At 41.8% G+C, this 15,189-nt stretch overlaps 1 protein-coding gene across 1 annotated transcript in view; it reads right to left on the bottom strand.

Moving 5' to 3' along the window:
- Window positions 1–5,974: 5,974 nt before the first annotated feature.
- The window catches only part of kctd16a (potassium channel tetramerization domain containing 16a), a 28,921-nt gene continuing 19,706 nt past the window's right edge, over window positions 5,975–15,189 (bottom strand). The window contains exon 2 of the mRNA XM_079838643.1: window positions 5,975–7,335. Within this exon, the coding sequence (XP_079694769.1) occupies window positions 6,902–7,335 (434 nt within the window). The 3' untranslated portion in view covers window positions 5,975–6,901. The remainder of the gene's footprint in view (window positions 7,336–15,189) is intronic.

Below are 15,189 nucleotides of genomic sequence, written 5' to 3'. Positions count from 1 at the left end.
GCAGCTCGTATGGGTCAACGTTTTTGATAACAGCTTCTCTAAATACCTCAGCTTGGCGCTGGTAGTAAGTTTCTCCCTGTAAGAGACCTCTTCTTCTCCATTTCTTCTAAGTTTTTTCGTAATTTCTCCGCTTAAACGCCGCGATGATAATTCCTCGAGCCGTCTTTCCTGCTCTGATCTCTGTATCGCTCTTACAATGTTACCCCTGGCAACCGATAGCGTGGGATCCCAGAATGGTGTAGGGCTCAGACTCCGCCCACGACCGTGACGTATCTCCTCATTCTCAATAGGGCTCGGGCGCTGCGCTGCATTCTGGGACGTGGCGGCCATGTTGATGGCCTCGCGAATGTAAACATAGGAGAAGCAGAGTTGGGAGAAAGAAAAACTATGTTAAAATCCCGAAAAGGATGTGGAATTTACCGGGATACGTTAAATAGGGAAGCCAGGGACCGGTATATGGACAAAATTGGAACTATTAACGGTTTGGATTCATATGAAATTTGCAGTTCACAAATGGATGGGTTCAGGAGCTGCAGACCATGAAGCCTATGTAACGTTAACCTTTTACCTTGAAGCATTCTGCACCGTTCTGTGTTCTCGGGTTGCACTACTTGCAAATAAACACTGAAAAATATCTGATTGTGTGACACTTCTTGCTTTTGCACATTATACGGTTATTGCGATTGTGTGACACTTCTTGCTTTTGCACATTATATTGATTTAAGTATATTTATTTTGAAGATTGTGGGTATGGATGCAACAGACACTTATGGCTGTATTTAATGCACATTTATTTTATTTCAACGCTAGGGCTCATGTTTGTCAGAGCACAACATACAGACACAATCTTATAGAGGAATGTCATGTCTTCGTCCTTGCTTGGCAACACCATGTGAATCGGTACTTTATCTGACAAAATAGTGTACTTGTTGCGGACGGTTCCAATCACCCTTTACACGTGAATTCGGAGGTGGGCATTTTTTCTTGTGCTCCCCACATCTCTTGCATCAGCTGACAGCGTTCTTTTGTGAAAGCAGGGATCTTTACCTCGGCACACATAAGTCCCACACTGTCCTTTATGTCAAAGCCGCGATCAGCCAACACCATATCCCCAGGTAACAGTTTGTCTTACAGCCGCGATCCAAGCGAGCCGACGACTCAGTTAATCCATTTTCGAACTTTTTCCCATGGCGATTATGTGATCTAGTGTTACACCCCACAATGCAGCAACGGTTTACCATGGTTTCCAATAATAACGCCAAATTAAGACACACGACTGAGAGGGAGCACGTCTATAAACAGTGCGCAGTAGTCCGAGTAGCAGCAAATGAGGCCATCAACATGGCCGCCACGCAAAGTAATGACGTCATACGCCCGAGCCCTATAGGGATACGATGCCTATCAGAGGCTAATGCCGCGTTCCAGGCAACCCGTAACCCGTGTTTTTCCAACCTTCTACCCGTGAAAATGGACTGGAACGGCAGCCAAACCCGTGACTTCCCACCCGTGAACTCGTACTAGATCGATGTACTCCCAGTTACGAGTTTTGACGTCACATAGCCCGCGAAGCAACAATGGCAGCCCCTACGGTTGCAGTGTTTATGAAACAAATATACAAATAACGTAAAATAAAAGGTATAACAGCTTTTCTTGCCATCTGCGCTGTTTTTCTCTTCCGTTTCCCTCAAATAAGCATGGAGTAAACACCTTTGGCGATAGAAATGATTGTAAATGAGCATACACCCCGTACGGTCCGACATGCTTTGTTTACATCAAACTACCACACAATTCCTTGCGCTCAGGCAGTTTGGCGTGACTTTGCCTGGAACACTAAAAAGTCCTGAGTCGTGGTTTGAAGTTGTAATTTACGGGCTCAAAAACCTGCCTGGAACGCAGCATAAGGCCATGTCCACACGAAGCCAGAACTTTCCCTATCCAATCTTTTTTTTCCTCGTTTCAAGAAATATCTGCGTACACACGAGAGCATGAAAACGGCTCAAAACGATTTAGTATACATGCCAGGCCAGTATGTGGCATTGTAATTCTGCCACAGAAATACACTAAAAACAGAGAAGAAGAGTTGTGGCTAGAAGGTAGGGGTGTAGCACAAAATCCTGGGCCCTATGCATAGGCAGTCCTGATGGGCCCCCATGTTCCATGTTAAAATATATTCCAGACTTTTCAAAGGGCCCTCTCCCTAGACGGGGCGCTGGGTAGTCAGGTCCACTTTTCCCCCCACTACCACGCCCATGCTAGAAGGGGTACGGCAACAGTCGGAGGTGAGGTAAAATCTCACAATAAAATAACAATAAATAAATTTGCTACTTACTAGATGTGTTTTATTAACGTATACACCTACCCCAACCCTAAACATACCCTTACTATAATGCAAATACAGTAATTAAACAATGCAGTATTGATGTGCGCATGCCCAGTGCCCGTAGTTGTATTCCTTCAAGTCTTCTCCGCGCAGGACGTGGTGTGATGACATCACCGTTTCACAAAATAGGGAAACAAGGGTGTCATTTTCAGATTTATCCACTTTAGGACCCGGTTTCAAAAAATAGCGGTTTCAGTCTCCCAAAACGCTGGATCCGTGTGGACGAAACGCCAATACGATAAAAAATGTATACGTATACAGTGATACGCGTCTCCTTGTGGACGGGCACTAAAGCATATAAGCTCCTTCAGTATCATCAGCTGCTATCGCGTTCTTCGGAGCTAATTACCCACTTCCATCCCTAGCTCCTCCACTCGTCAGTCAGGATTTGGCATTCTGATTCCCCCTGAATCAAGGCCTGTTCACACCGGGACGATTTTCGTGTGCGTTTATCGCCAACGTTTATCGCCTCGTGACTAAACAATGGGCGCCAATGTGAGTGTTCACACCGACGCGCAAAACGCCAGGCGTAAAAGCGTCATTTTTTAAAAAACGCCTCTGGTTCATTTTTTTATTTTGACGTGGCGCGTTAAAAACTGGCCGACCAATGAGATCAGCGCTTTTGTTCACGTGGCTGGAGCTGCGGAAGTGGCAGTAAAACACGACTTGGTGGCGCTCAAGCACAAAATCGGTCTTGCCGAGCACGCATCGATACGACGAAGAAGTAGTAAGTAGACAAAGAAGAAGATGAGCTGATAATGTTGCTTGCCAGTTAGCAAAAAGTGTGTGAATGGTTTTGGCCATAGACATAATATATCTGTGGTTTTGGAAAGCACGTAAATACTGTCTCTCTTCTTCTTCTGTGTGACAAGCGAGTGTCAGAAGCGTAAAGTGGCGCAGCACCACCTTGTGTACCGGGAGCGCATCTACTGAATGTGCACGTTCACTCGGCTCCTGTCAGAAACTGAAGCTTCCGCGCCTTGATCACCCCCCCCCGGTGGCTGGTCCTAGTATAGCTCCTAAAACCCACCCCTCCATGTATTAGAATGGACGCGAGACACACTAAACAATTCAATTACACTTCAAATAATTTTTTCCTAAAGATGGTTTCTGTCATTTTAGGCAGTTTTTATTACGATGATTTAATTTCAAGTGTTTGTTTTTTAAATAAGTTTAGTTTTAGTTAGTTATGTGATGCTATAAAAACGGGGGGTGTGACGTCATGATTGACAACTGCGATTGACGGCTTCTCTGAGTGAAGTTTTCACTGAGGCACTAACTGACTTTTTTCTGGATTTTTGGGAGGAGATTGGAGCTTTAGCTTTAATTTCTACATTTCTATAACTGTTTATTTCACACCGGGCTCTTGATAATCACATCTCTACTTCCTGCTCTCTACTGCGCAACTCCGGTCCCGAGATCGCTACTGCGCAAACTCTGTCCCAAGATGTCAGCGCCGTGAGCGGGCCTGCGAAAGCTTCAACTCTGGTCAGCGGAAGTCAATGAAGTCGCGTCATCCATATTTTTTTACGGTCTATGGTGTGAACACTCAAGGCACGCCGAAAAACGTCACGAAAAACGCTGGCGATAAGCGTGTGCGATATTCGTCCCGGTGTGTACAGGCCTTCAGACTACATTCCTGAATTGGGTTGTACATTTTAATATGACATTAATGCTATCTGCAATACATCGTTGCTTCTGTTCTGTTTACCCTAAGGGGGGTTTATCACTGCTCTCTCTGCTCTTATCCATGCTAGGCTGCATGGATGAGCAGGGCAGGGAGTTCTTGCCCAGAACAGAACCATACCGGCAATCTAAACTATGCTAATTGTCTATCACTTTGACGATAGTGATCCTGACAGAATTTTAGTTTCTCCAAACACACATCACAGATTTGGTTAGTTATCGTTTTTTTGTAATGCCTCGTTTTTTTTTTTTATTTCGTTCATTTTCATTAACGTTTATAACCTTGGTAACGACGAGACGAGATGAATCCTCCAGTTACTTGCAGTAGCGCTCCGGTCTGCAACGCTCTGAAAGCTGCCACAGTTCACACCAATGCAACGATACCCAGTGCATCCTCTTGATAGCACATCGACTCTTTCTGTCCAACTTCCGACTTTTCGGCTATTTTTTTGTAGCTGAATATATATAATTTGTTGCGTCTAAATATGAATGAGGATACGGTTATTGATAAATCAAATTGTTTTTGTTGTTGTTTTTATTATCATTTAGGGGGCTTAGGAACATTTTGGGGTAGCTTCAGCCCCCCTAAAATAGACCTAACGACGTCCCTGCATATAACCCATGATCATGACAGTTGCACATCTTGCCAACTTTATACCCCCGACCAACAGTGTACAAAAGGCCACTGTATCATATATTACATATTTTAATACTAATTAAATGATAGCCTATTCAATGTCTTTACTCTCAACTTGACTTTTTTAAGAACATGATGAAATACACCAAGGTTTGAGTCAGCAGCCGCTGGTCATCTGCTCTTCCTCTTGTCTGACCAGGGGATGTTACTCACTCTGAACTTCCCTTAGGAGGTTCTGCTATTGATTCTCAAAGAGAGCAGTGTGTCAGTGCACAGGGCCAAATCTCGGATACTTCCCCATGCCCTTTCATTGATCTGTTTGGGAGTATATAATGGACACAAGGAATAGATGTAGGGGTCATTTTGGCTTTTGAACATGGGGCACAAGTAAACAAGACTGAAGCGGGATCAAAAAAGAATGAAGATGACTAATGCCTTTGATGCTGATTGAAATATTTCAACTGCAAAATCAATTAAAGGAGTCTTGAAGTTGTATCATTAGTATGCATGCCGGGTTTTGATGTTTTGCACGGAACAAGAGACCCTTGCCTCCACTGAATCTCCAACTAACATATATTTGTGAAAAAAACTAGATGTTTAGTGCATTAGATGAAAAAACAAGTATCATAAAGGTGAGTATCATAATGCGATAATAGCACAACACAAAAAAATGTTGCCGGAAACCTCACACATGTAAACCTCCTGGCTTCCCAGGAGTTATGCAATGAATGATAGTACATTTGAAACACTTTAGTGTCACCTTCATAAGATGCTTTCTAGCAAATTTGTGATACACTTCTCCTGGTTTATCATGCTGTCCCAAAGCTTCTCTGTTGCAGATGAAATGTAGCAACACTGCAGAATCCCATGGCTAAAAATTGTATTTTTAGTGCATGTATTATATCAACGATTTTCCTTCAGTGACAGAAAAAGAGAAAACTAATATATCAGGCAGCAGAATATATACACCGTTGCGCATCTGAAATCAGCTGAATGGGGTGTTGCAAAGAGATTTGTCTGCTGTTTAGTATTAGATTCAGCTAAGCTCATATTCGGTTAAATTCAGTGAGAAGGTTAAGGTCATCTGCCACATTCGTGAAGAGACAATTTACCTTCTCGCATCTTTTATCTGATTTGCATACATATACAAGAAACAAGCAGCTCTTGGTTTGTCTGTCAAGGATCCTGTTTAAATGCTGTGCCTACTCTAATGTGGAACCGCTTTGTAATGTGTCTCGATGATAGCAACTCAAATGAACAAATTGTGTTTTGAACCCAGTTCATTTAATGATTCATTGCACATTCAGAACAAAACAAAAAAAATCCTCATATACCCACGAGCGAAATCAAGAGTCCCAGCACAAATGTTCACAATGACAAACAGCCTAATATTTCAGTCCGTTCCTCCTGATGTACTTCAGCTGGGTTTAGATGAATGATGAATGGTGTTTGGTGAATAATGTAGATCACGTCACAAAATTAAATGCGTCGATATGAGCCATTACTCTATATGAGTGAAATAACATGCATTGTCATCTGTCTACCGCAAGAACATACTCACTTGTGCTGTCTTAAGGTGCGATCACACAAGCGAAATTTCATGTGGGAAAAAAAAGGTCCATTGTCAATAGCATATATCAAGCACAGAAGTCACTTTCAAGCCAAGTCGGTCAGCGCAGTGAATTTGTGTGACCAACCTGGGTGGTGAACTCCAGATCGCACAGATTCCTATCGGAATGACTGGATTGTGCTTGCCAAGCAACGGATGTGACCGCACCTTTAAACTCTTTAAATAAAGGGTAAATTTGAGTTAATACTCTGATGATGCAAACCGCATTCACATACGAATCCTAGAGTACAAAAGTGCTGTCCGTGCGCCGACTGAGCAATAACAGGTAATACACACTTGTGATTATTTTGTATATATACAACACACTCTGTTTTTTATTTGAGAGGTTTGTCTAGACGCTTCGAAATTGGTTTAGAGTTTAATGTCATTGTGCTTGGTAGCGAAAACAGGACTGGTCCCTTTAGGAGTCACTTGAGGTTCACTGAATTGTTAATTGTGCATCTTGCTGCATGATTACACAGACGAGCCAATTAAGTCCAAGCAAAGAAGAATTATGATGTCATCTTGTGCTCTGAGAGCTCTGTTGTGTTGCACAGTAATAGGCTCAGTGAGCCTGCAGGAAATCGTTTCAGAGCTGATATTTTTTTAAGAGATCCGACTGCCACATGTACTTCCTCTCCGGAAAGCGTGCTGGAATTTTAATCCGTCGGAAGTCCTGGATGCATTTCTCCAGCTCCTGCTCTGGGGTCAGCTTCTCCTTGGCCGGTTTCCTCTTCCCCGCCATGGCGTCGCGTGGCCCCGTGGTTCGCACACGCAGCAGATCAGTTCTCCTGGGAATCGGGGTCGGACCCTTTTTCCCCGGACGGTCCAAAGTCTGGATGTTGGGCTGGCGGGGGACGGGACGCACGATGACCGTTTCCTGGGGCGAGCTGGCTTCTGATTGGGTCTCGGAACAGGAAGTGGAGAGCTCATTGAAGGAAGTGCCGCTCTCACCCTCGCGCTCGCTCTTGTGACTCTTGCAGCAGCAGTCGCAGTGAGAAGAAGACCATCCGGATGGGCCACCTTAAAAAACACAAAGCCACAAAACCCAAAGATGTCAACAGAGCACATATGAGCACACAAAAATAAACAACCGAAAACAGAAGTCATTTTGGAAGTCAGTGCAATTTTGTTGTAGGTATCAGATTGCGGAGCGGTCCGTTTAGGAATCAGGATGTGTGAAACCTGATAACAAAGGTGAAAGAACTGAGGTGAACAAAGATATTCTTCATTTCCCCTTATATTACTGCAGTTCAACCAACACAGATATCATAAATACTCCTCTAATGTTTCTCATTTTACACAAGTCGATGCTCATGCCACCATTTAAGCAGCCCATATAACATGCACCATTTACTCAAAAGAAATGAAACGCACAAACTTGGAAACAAAAAAGCATCACGTGCACTTCACACGGTGAAACACATTAATATGCATGAGTGCAAGCTAGTGGCTTGGCATTGAGCAGTTTGACCTTATCAAGCTGACCTTATCAATGACATAAAGAATCCATATTTAAATCACCATTTGAACTATATGTATTGATCTGTTTTGTGTTTTGGACAAAGAACTTTGCTAAAAACCACAAAGGACTGAGTTCTTGTCTCAAATAGATAACAGTGTGCATTAACCCCTTTTGTTCACTGATGGATGTGCATGCATCAAAACAGACTAAAGCCCTATTCGGAAGGGGTTAGTTTTACAAGGGTAGATGGAGTAATGTAATTTGACCACAGAACGTCTGCAATATAAATGGCCAATTCGCACAGGATAATAAATCAGTAAAACTAGCAGAAGTGGGAGGGGTAACTGGATTTACGCACACCGCCGTCACCTCCCTGTCCTTGTGAGCGTATTACGTTGCTTCCTGATATCACGTGCACAAACACACAATAACATCTTAACAATTTAAAGAGATCGTACTTCCCTGTTGAAAAAAAAAACAGCATATGCTGGTTAAGTATGTTTTGAAGCATGGCAGCTGGTTTGAGCTGGTTTTTGCTGCTCCTTGGTTGGTCATGACATGAGCTGGTTTAAGCGGGTCCTGAGCTGGTTATAAACTGGTTTAAGCTGGTCTTGATCTGGTTATAAACTGGTCCTGAGCTGGTTATAAGCTGGTCCTGAGCTACAGCCAGTTTCATAGGACCTTCACAGCACTTGACCAGCTTAAACCAGCTCAAACCATCTTCCATGCTTCAAAACATACAAGCATGTGTGCGTGCGTGTGTGTGTACCATACGTACAGTTCGCAGTTATTCACTGATGAGCGGGCGAAATGATACAGAAATAACATTCCAATCAATCGCGGGTGGATGAGAGATGAATCATTGTGTTTGTTGGATAAAGACATTTTGCGAGCCCCTGTGGGCTGGGTGATTCATTCTGGTTGCCGTTTGCCACACGCTGTCACTGACAGGGGAGCAGAAGCTCATTAAATATGCAAATCTTATCCGATCCTAGCCGTGGGCATTTGCTTCCAAGTCTTCAGTGCGGCACGCCCATCAAAACCGACCGTTTTTCAGAGAGCCTCAAAACCAGGACAGAAAATAGCCTATTACTTATTCATTATGATGTTTTTGATTGTAAAAACCACGCGAACGTCATACATTGACCTCAGACAGCAGTATAAAAAAATTGAAAAGGCCAGTTCATGACACCTTTAACATATGTATTTCCATACCTCCGCACACCCTGCTCACCCACACATCACACGTCATCTTTGTTGGGGAAAGTCACTTTGAAAAGTAATACATTACAATATTGTTACAATATACGTTACTCCCTTAAACAGTAACTAATTGAGTTACTTAGTTACTTTTTAAGAAAAGTAATGCGTTACGTTACTTTTGCATTACTTTTTCTCACCTGGGCTGGGCATGTTTTTGTTTTTGTTTATAACAAAAAAGTTATATTTTTGTGCAACGGTAAAGACCTCTTCATACCAAAATTGAAATAATAAGCCCCAGGCTGAGGTAAAAATGCAGATTCCCGCATGAACAGTAGAGGGCGCAGCTCTGCTGCCATTCTGGATAATGGGAGAATAGGATGCAGGAGAAAAAAGTTTTACCAATAAAAACAAAAAATCTAGTAATTTTCATCATCAAAGGTCAGCAGCAAGACATTGGTAAATTAAATATAAAGGTAGATTATGCATAAAAATAGTTGTTTTAACATTTAATTATTGGAGGTTTGCATAGTATTCTGATTTTGCATTTGACTGATTTTATTCATTTTGAGGAGTACAGAATCTTTATTGTGCAAGTGAGATGAATAAATGCTCACATTTAGTCTAGAACTACAATAACCATCATGTTTACACACAACTTATTTGCACTTGTTTTTTTCAACATGGGGAAAGGAGAGCTGTCAGTCAAATTAATGTGTGAAAGGTAACTTGCATTACTTTTTTGAAAAAGTAACTCAGATATTTTGTTGTAAATTTGAAAAGTAATGCGTTATTTTACTAGTTACTTGGAAAAAGTAATATTATTACGTAACTCAAGTTACTTGCAATGCGTTACCCCCAACACTGCACGTCATCAGCGCATTTCATGAGGCTATGCAGAGTTGTAGACAGACAGTCACTGAGCGCCACAAACAAACAGCAGCAGACACTTTTTACAGTTCCTCCTGAACCAAAACAATGAGCCAAATACTGTGTTCATGCCATGTCATAACTGTAATTACAACCCGTGACATTCACGCTCACGTCCACAGACTCAACGGCGAAATGAATCTGCAGTCATTATAACGGCGTATCTCATGACACTTTGCAGACTCTGCTGTGTTTTGAAGGAGGCGTGGCTTTGGAGACGCTCTGAAGGGAGGGTGGGATCTCATGCTTTCAAAGTTAGCTCGCTATTGCTAGCCACTCCAAAACTGCCTACCTTACTTTTAATGCTTGGGTTCAGATAGAGGTGGAGAAGCTGAGCTTTAAAAACAGAATTTAAAAAACATGCTCCTCTTGAATTTCTGTTAAAAACTAAAATATCTGAAAATCAAACATGCTTTCTTCTTCTTTGAAACACTCTGTGAAACTTTGAATGGATGATATCCTGTTAACCTTCACTGGCAGACCGCAAACCAACCTCTAGCTATTCTGTTTCCTGGCAGGGCTGTACCGGCCCCATGTATCACCGGCCCTCGAGCCCAGGTGTCTCCTTCAGTTCATGGACACATATCACCTCCCACTCCAGTGAAAAAAAAAAACTCTGTGAACATGTCCGGGTCATATTTCATGTCAAAATCAAAGCAAAAAATATTCTGTATGAAGAAAATTATCTTTTTTCTGCAATGCATAAATAAAATCATATATAAATAAATGAAATAGTAAAGAATCGTTGTTAAAATAAATCTTTAGTTATGAAAAGGTAAATTATCTTTAGTGTGATGCATAAATAAATACATTTATACAACATGGTATTAAAAGGAATTTATTACTGAAATAAATATATCGTTTTTGTAATACATGTGCATCTTCATGTGAATCTTTTTAAACATGAAAAACTTGTACATGTACAGTAATGATCATTTATATTGTTTTGCATTGTGCTTTAATGCAATAAACTGCATATTTTCTTTATGCATAATTCAATTTCTTATGTCCATTCCTTTAATTTGGGGATGAAATTTGACCCGGACATTACATTGAGAGACTCATTCAAATCAAAGTATGTGCATGAGATCGCACATTTGTGTGCGTGTATATAATCGCTGCGGCGTTTTCTCATTCCAAACTCTATGAATCGCTCCTGTGGTTTTGAGAACATATAGTATACCTGTAGCTTGACAAAGGCTCGGTAAAATGAGCCTGACATTTTCTCCCAAGGGGTCACCATATCTCCATCTTCCTGTTATTGGTGTTTCTCTTTCTTTCACTCATGTATAGAATTTCAACCCTTTTCCCATCAGCTTGACGTACTATTAAAAAGAACGATCGCCAATAAGACCTTGTCTGCATGTAGGGATGGTATTTTACATCTGAGCATCATAATTAGCTAAACGAGATTCTCAGAAGCAATAATTTGTGTTCACAGTGTCTCCAAAGCAGCTAATTTATCCTGATTAATAACAAAATCATTCAGCTGAGCTGCAAATACATTTTACAGAATGCAATAACAGGCTAATTGAAGGCAGTGTGATTGCTAGTGGCTTTCTAATGGGAATCCATGAATCTGACACCAGTATACGCAGAACATTTCCCTGCATAACAATTAAACCAGGGTCGCCTCTTTTCCCCCAGCGTCGACTTCTGCTCTCTGTCCATCTCTCATCTTCGCTTCTCCTTTCCTGCAGCGTATGCAGGGTGAATAGAGAGGCTTTTATTGAAGGATTGTTGCAAAATGGATGGTGCAGCCTGATGGGACCACAAGTCAAGAACGGAGGCGAGCAGCAATAACGCTGCCATAAAACGGAATAAGCTGGGATGAAACTGCTCCCTCAGCTTGCTGTTGTGAAAACTCACATTTCCCAAACAGTCTGTAAAGATCTCGAGACAGCGCAGATTCCACAACCGTTTCTTATTGGTATTACTGTAAGGGGTAAATATCAAATGGCCTTGGTCAGCAGGATATTAGGCTAATCTGGTGCTGTTTACCATTAATACTCACCAAGCCTATGGCTGCAGTATCTATCAGACAAGAAATTGATTGCATTTTGCTGTATCCACCCCATCCTCTGTCTTCTGATCTCCACCCGACTACAGAGAAGCATACGGCTGCCCGGATCATATTGCAGGCCCATTATGGTCGGGGCTTGTCTGCAGAGTTAAATCAGTTACCGTATATGAGTGCATTCTCATGAATTACACAAGCTTGAGAGATGCATTTGGCACCGGGCTTGAGCGGAGACAATCTCATCACAAGGGGCATCCACCCACCAGTGTCTACCCACAATGCATTGTGTCTAAATGCCTGAGAGTGCCTCAAATGGGAATTCTCCTGAGCAGTGTGCCTGGTGTAATGTGTTTGCTAGCACTACAGCGGATCTCAGGCAGCAATCCTAAAAATAGTGTGACGCACATCTATGCATTTTTAATTAACACTCAATCTTCTAATGCTCACATGAAGCAGCTGATGCTAATCATAGGGGCGGCGACTAATGTAGCTGCAGCTGTAATGCTTCCTGTGCATTAAAGTTTGGAGAGATGTTGAACTACTAAATACTACGGTATTAATTATGGATTACGTCTACTGGAAATCACAAGGCCTAAGAATACAAGGCGATTATATCCGGTTCACAAATTAGATTTCTTTAATAACCGCATTGTTTTTCCTTGACATCAATGAGATTAAATTGAGAATTTAAAGATTTATTTGAATCTAGACGCAGTGTGGCAAAAGAGCTGCTGCATGACTGGATTTAATAGGGGAAACTGAAATATCCAGTGATCCATGGATACTGACATACAGCCAGGAATTGTGTTTCCTGACATTTATATGTGCCTGATTTCAACGGCGGGGAAACACATTAAAGCAAATTTGCCTGTGAACACTTCCTATAAATACAATATAGGCAGGTCTAAATCCAGGCGATCGCTTATATCAATGTTATATCGTTATCGGCCAGCCCTAAAACCTGTATAGTTTTTGTCAGTGTTTATGTATGATTTTACCCCAAAATTCAACATATTGACACAAAATGATAACCGCAAATCCATGTTTCGCAGCCTGGAGTCCAGTTGTTTTTGCGAATTGCAGCGATTCATTTGTTTCTCTTTTCTGTAGCATTCGGCAGTCTGTAAAAATATACCTCAGATTTATTGTCAAATCTATAGCCTACATTCACGCTGAAAACCAAAGCTCTTTATGCCACTCAGTGGGCATAACCGCAGCGACTCCGGCCGACGGTGACGTCACATACATACCTTCTATTGTCTTTATTTAAGTGACAAAGCTGTTTGTTTATTTGTGTATTTCTCCTGTCGGATTACCTAGTTTGTTTTGATTCAATTTTAAGCTGCAAAAGATCTTTATCTCCTCTGCCTTGCTTTCTGACACTGTGACAAAATACCAGACCTAGAGAAGCATTAAACATGGATCTGCTAGCCGTTCGCATCCTCCTCCTTACTCAGGATGATCGCTTCCATGAGGAACACACCAGAGATTATATCTAACTCACTATCCTGACAGCAGTCTCATTCCTCATTTCTAGGACCGAACTTTTAAAACAACTTGTCACCCTGCCTGTTGATGGTCCTCAAGGGAGGTTTCAGGATTTTGTTGAGCTAGTGATCTTACAGGGTGGCTCCTCTTTCACCTTGGGTGAGGTGGAGGATGATATGCTATTCGCACGCAGTGTTGGAGAAAGATACTAATGCGTTACAGTATTGCGTTAATTCATTAAAAAATTAAGTATTAAAAAAAAAAAAAGTAAGTACCTTTTTATAGAAAGTAATGTGTTACGTTACTTTGACATTACTTACTCACCTGGCCTGGGCTTGCTTGTTTGTTTTTAATAACAAAAAAAGTTATATTTTTTGTCAAATGTAAAGGCCCCCTTTACACAAAATTTTTTATATGCATCAGGCTGAAGGAAATGCAAAGTCAGTCAACAAATGGGAAAACAACTTTCAATTTCAATCAATTATTTGAAAAAGTAACTCACTTAAAGTTACTCTTTTAATATTTTTGCTGCAAACTTAAAAGTAATGTGTTACTTTACTATTTACATAAAAGTAATCTGATTACGTAGCTCATGTTACATGTAATGCGTTACCCTCAACACTGCTCGCAGTCCACAGACCCCAAACCTGAGCCCATGCCCTCCTCAGACTCTGAGCCTGAGCCCACGCCCTTTTAGGACCCCTTGTCAGTGAAGAGTTCCACCCTGGAGCCAGTGCCTGCAGCCTAGTTCGTCCTGGAGCCTGACTTGAAGATTTGAAGCTTTTACGTGTCCTTAAAAAAATGGTTGCTAACAAGTCAAGTCAAGTCAAGTCACCTTCATTTCTATAGCGCTTTTCACAGCACAGATTGCTTCAAAGCAGCTTTAAAGTGATAATAGGAAATAGGGCTGAACGATACATCGACTTTTCATCGTCATCGCGATATGAACACACGCGATGAACACTTCGCAACAGACAGCCTGACACCAAGCGCCAAGCGCATGTAATAAACGTTTGACCTATCACGTTTAGCCCTGAAGACATGGTTGGCACGTTCATGCTATTTGGCCAATCAGGTGAAGCCCCAGGAAGTGTCAGCTACGCTCAGATTAATTTGTGAGGTGTCAATTTAGTTGCGACGCTGTGCCGTGAAGAGGAAGAAGTGAAGAGTGAGCTAAATGTGGTGGCTGACGAAGACCTTGTGGTGAAAAAGAACAGCACTTCAGCTATATGGAATTATTTTGGATTTAGGAGAGATGACGCGTTACAAACACAGGTAACAGTGGTGGCGACTTCAAGAGGAAACACAACCAACCTCCATCACCACCTGCAATACAATCATAAAGACCTACACGAACAATTCAAAACTAGCCAAACAACAAAACCAAAAACATCGAGTAGCAAATCTAAAACTTTGCCATCACTACAACAACAGTCAATTTCTCAGAGTTTTGCGAGTATGACTCCTTATGACACAACATCCAAACGCCACAGAGAAATCACAGCGGCTATAACTCGTTATTTGGCGAAGGACATGATGCCTATAAACATAGTGACTAAAGACGGTTTTGTGAGCCTGATAACCGAAGATACCAGATTCCATCACAGACTTATTTTTCGCAAGTCGCCATTCCAAAAATGTATGCAAACATTGTGAAAGCCACAGAACTCAACCACTGGGTCAGACTTCAGTGCTTTGGCCATAGGCTGCATCTTGCCATTGGTGAGTGTAAATGATATGTCCTTTACGCTTCGCGTCGGGGTCCTAATCAGCC

Source organism: Gobio gobio (assembly GCF_949357685.1).
Source record: "Gobio gobio genome assembly, chromosome: 16".
In the NCBI taxonomy this organism is placed as follows: domain Eukaryota; kingdom Metazoa; phylum Chordata; class Actinopteri; order Cypriniformes; family Gobionidae; genus Gobio; species Gobio gobio.
Note: the sequence above shows the minus strand (reverse complement) of the source record. Positions and strands in the feature narration are given on the sequence as shown.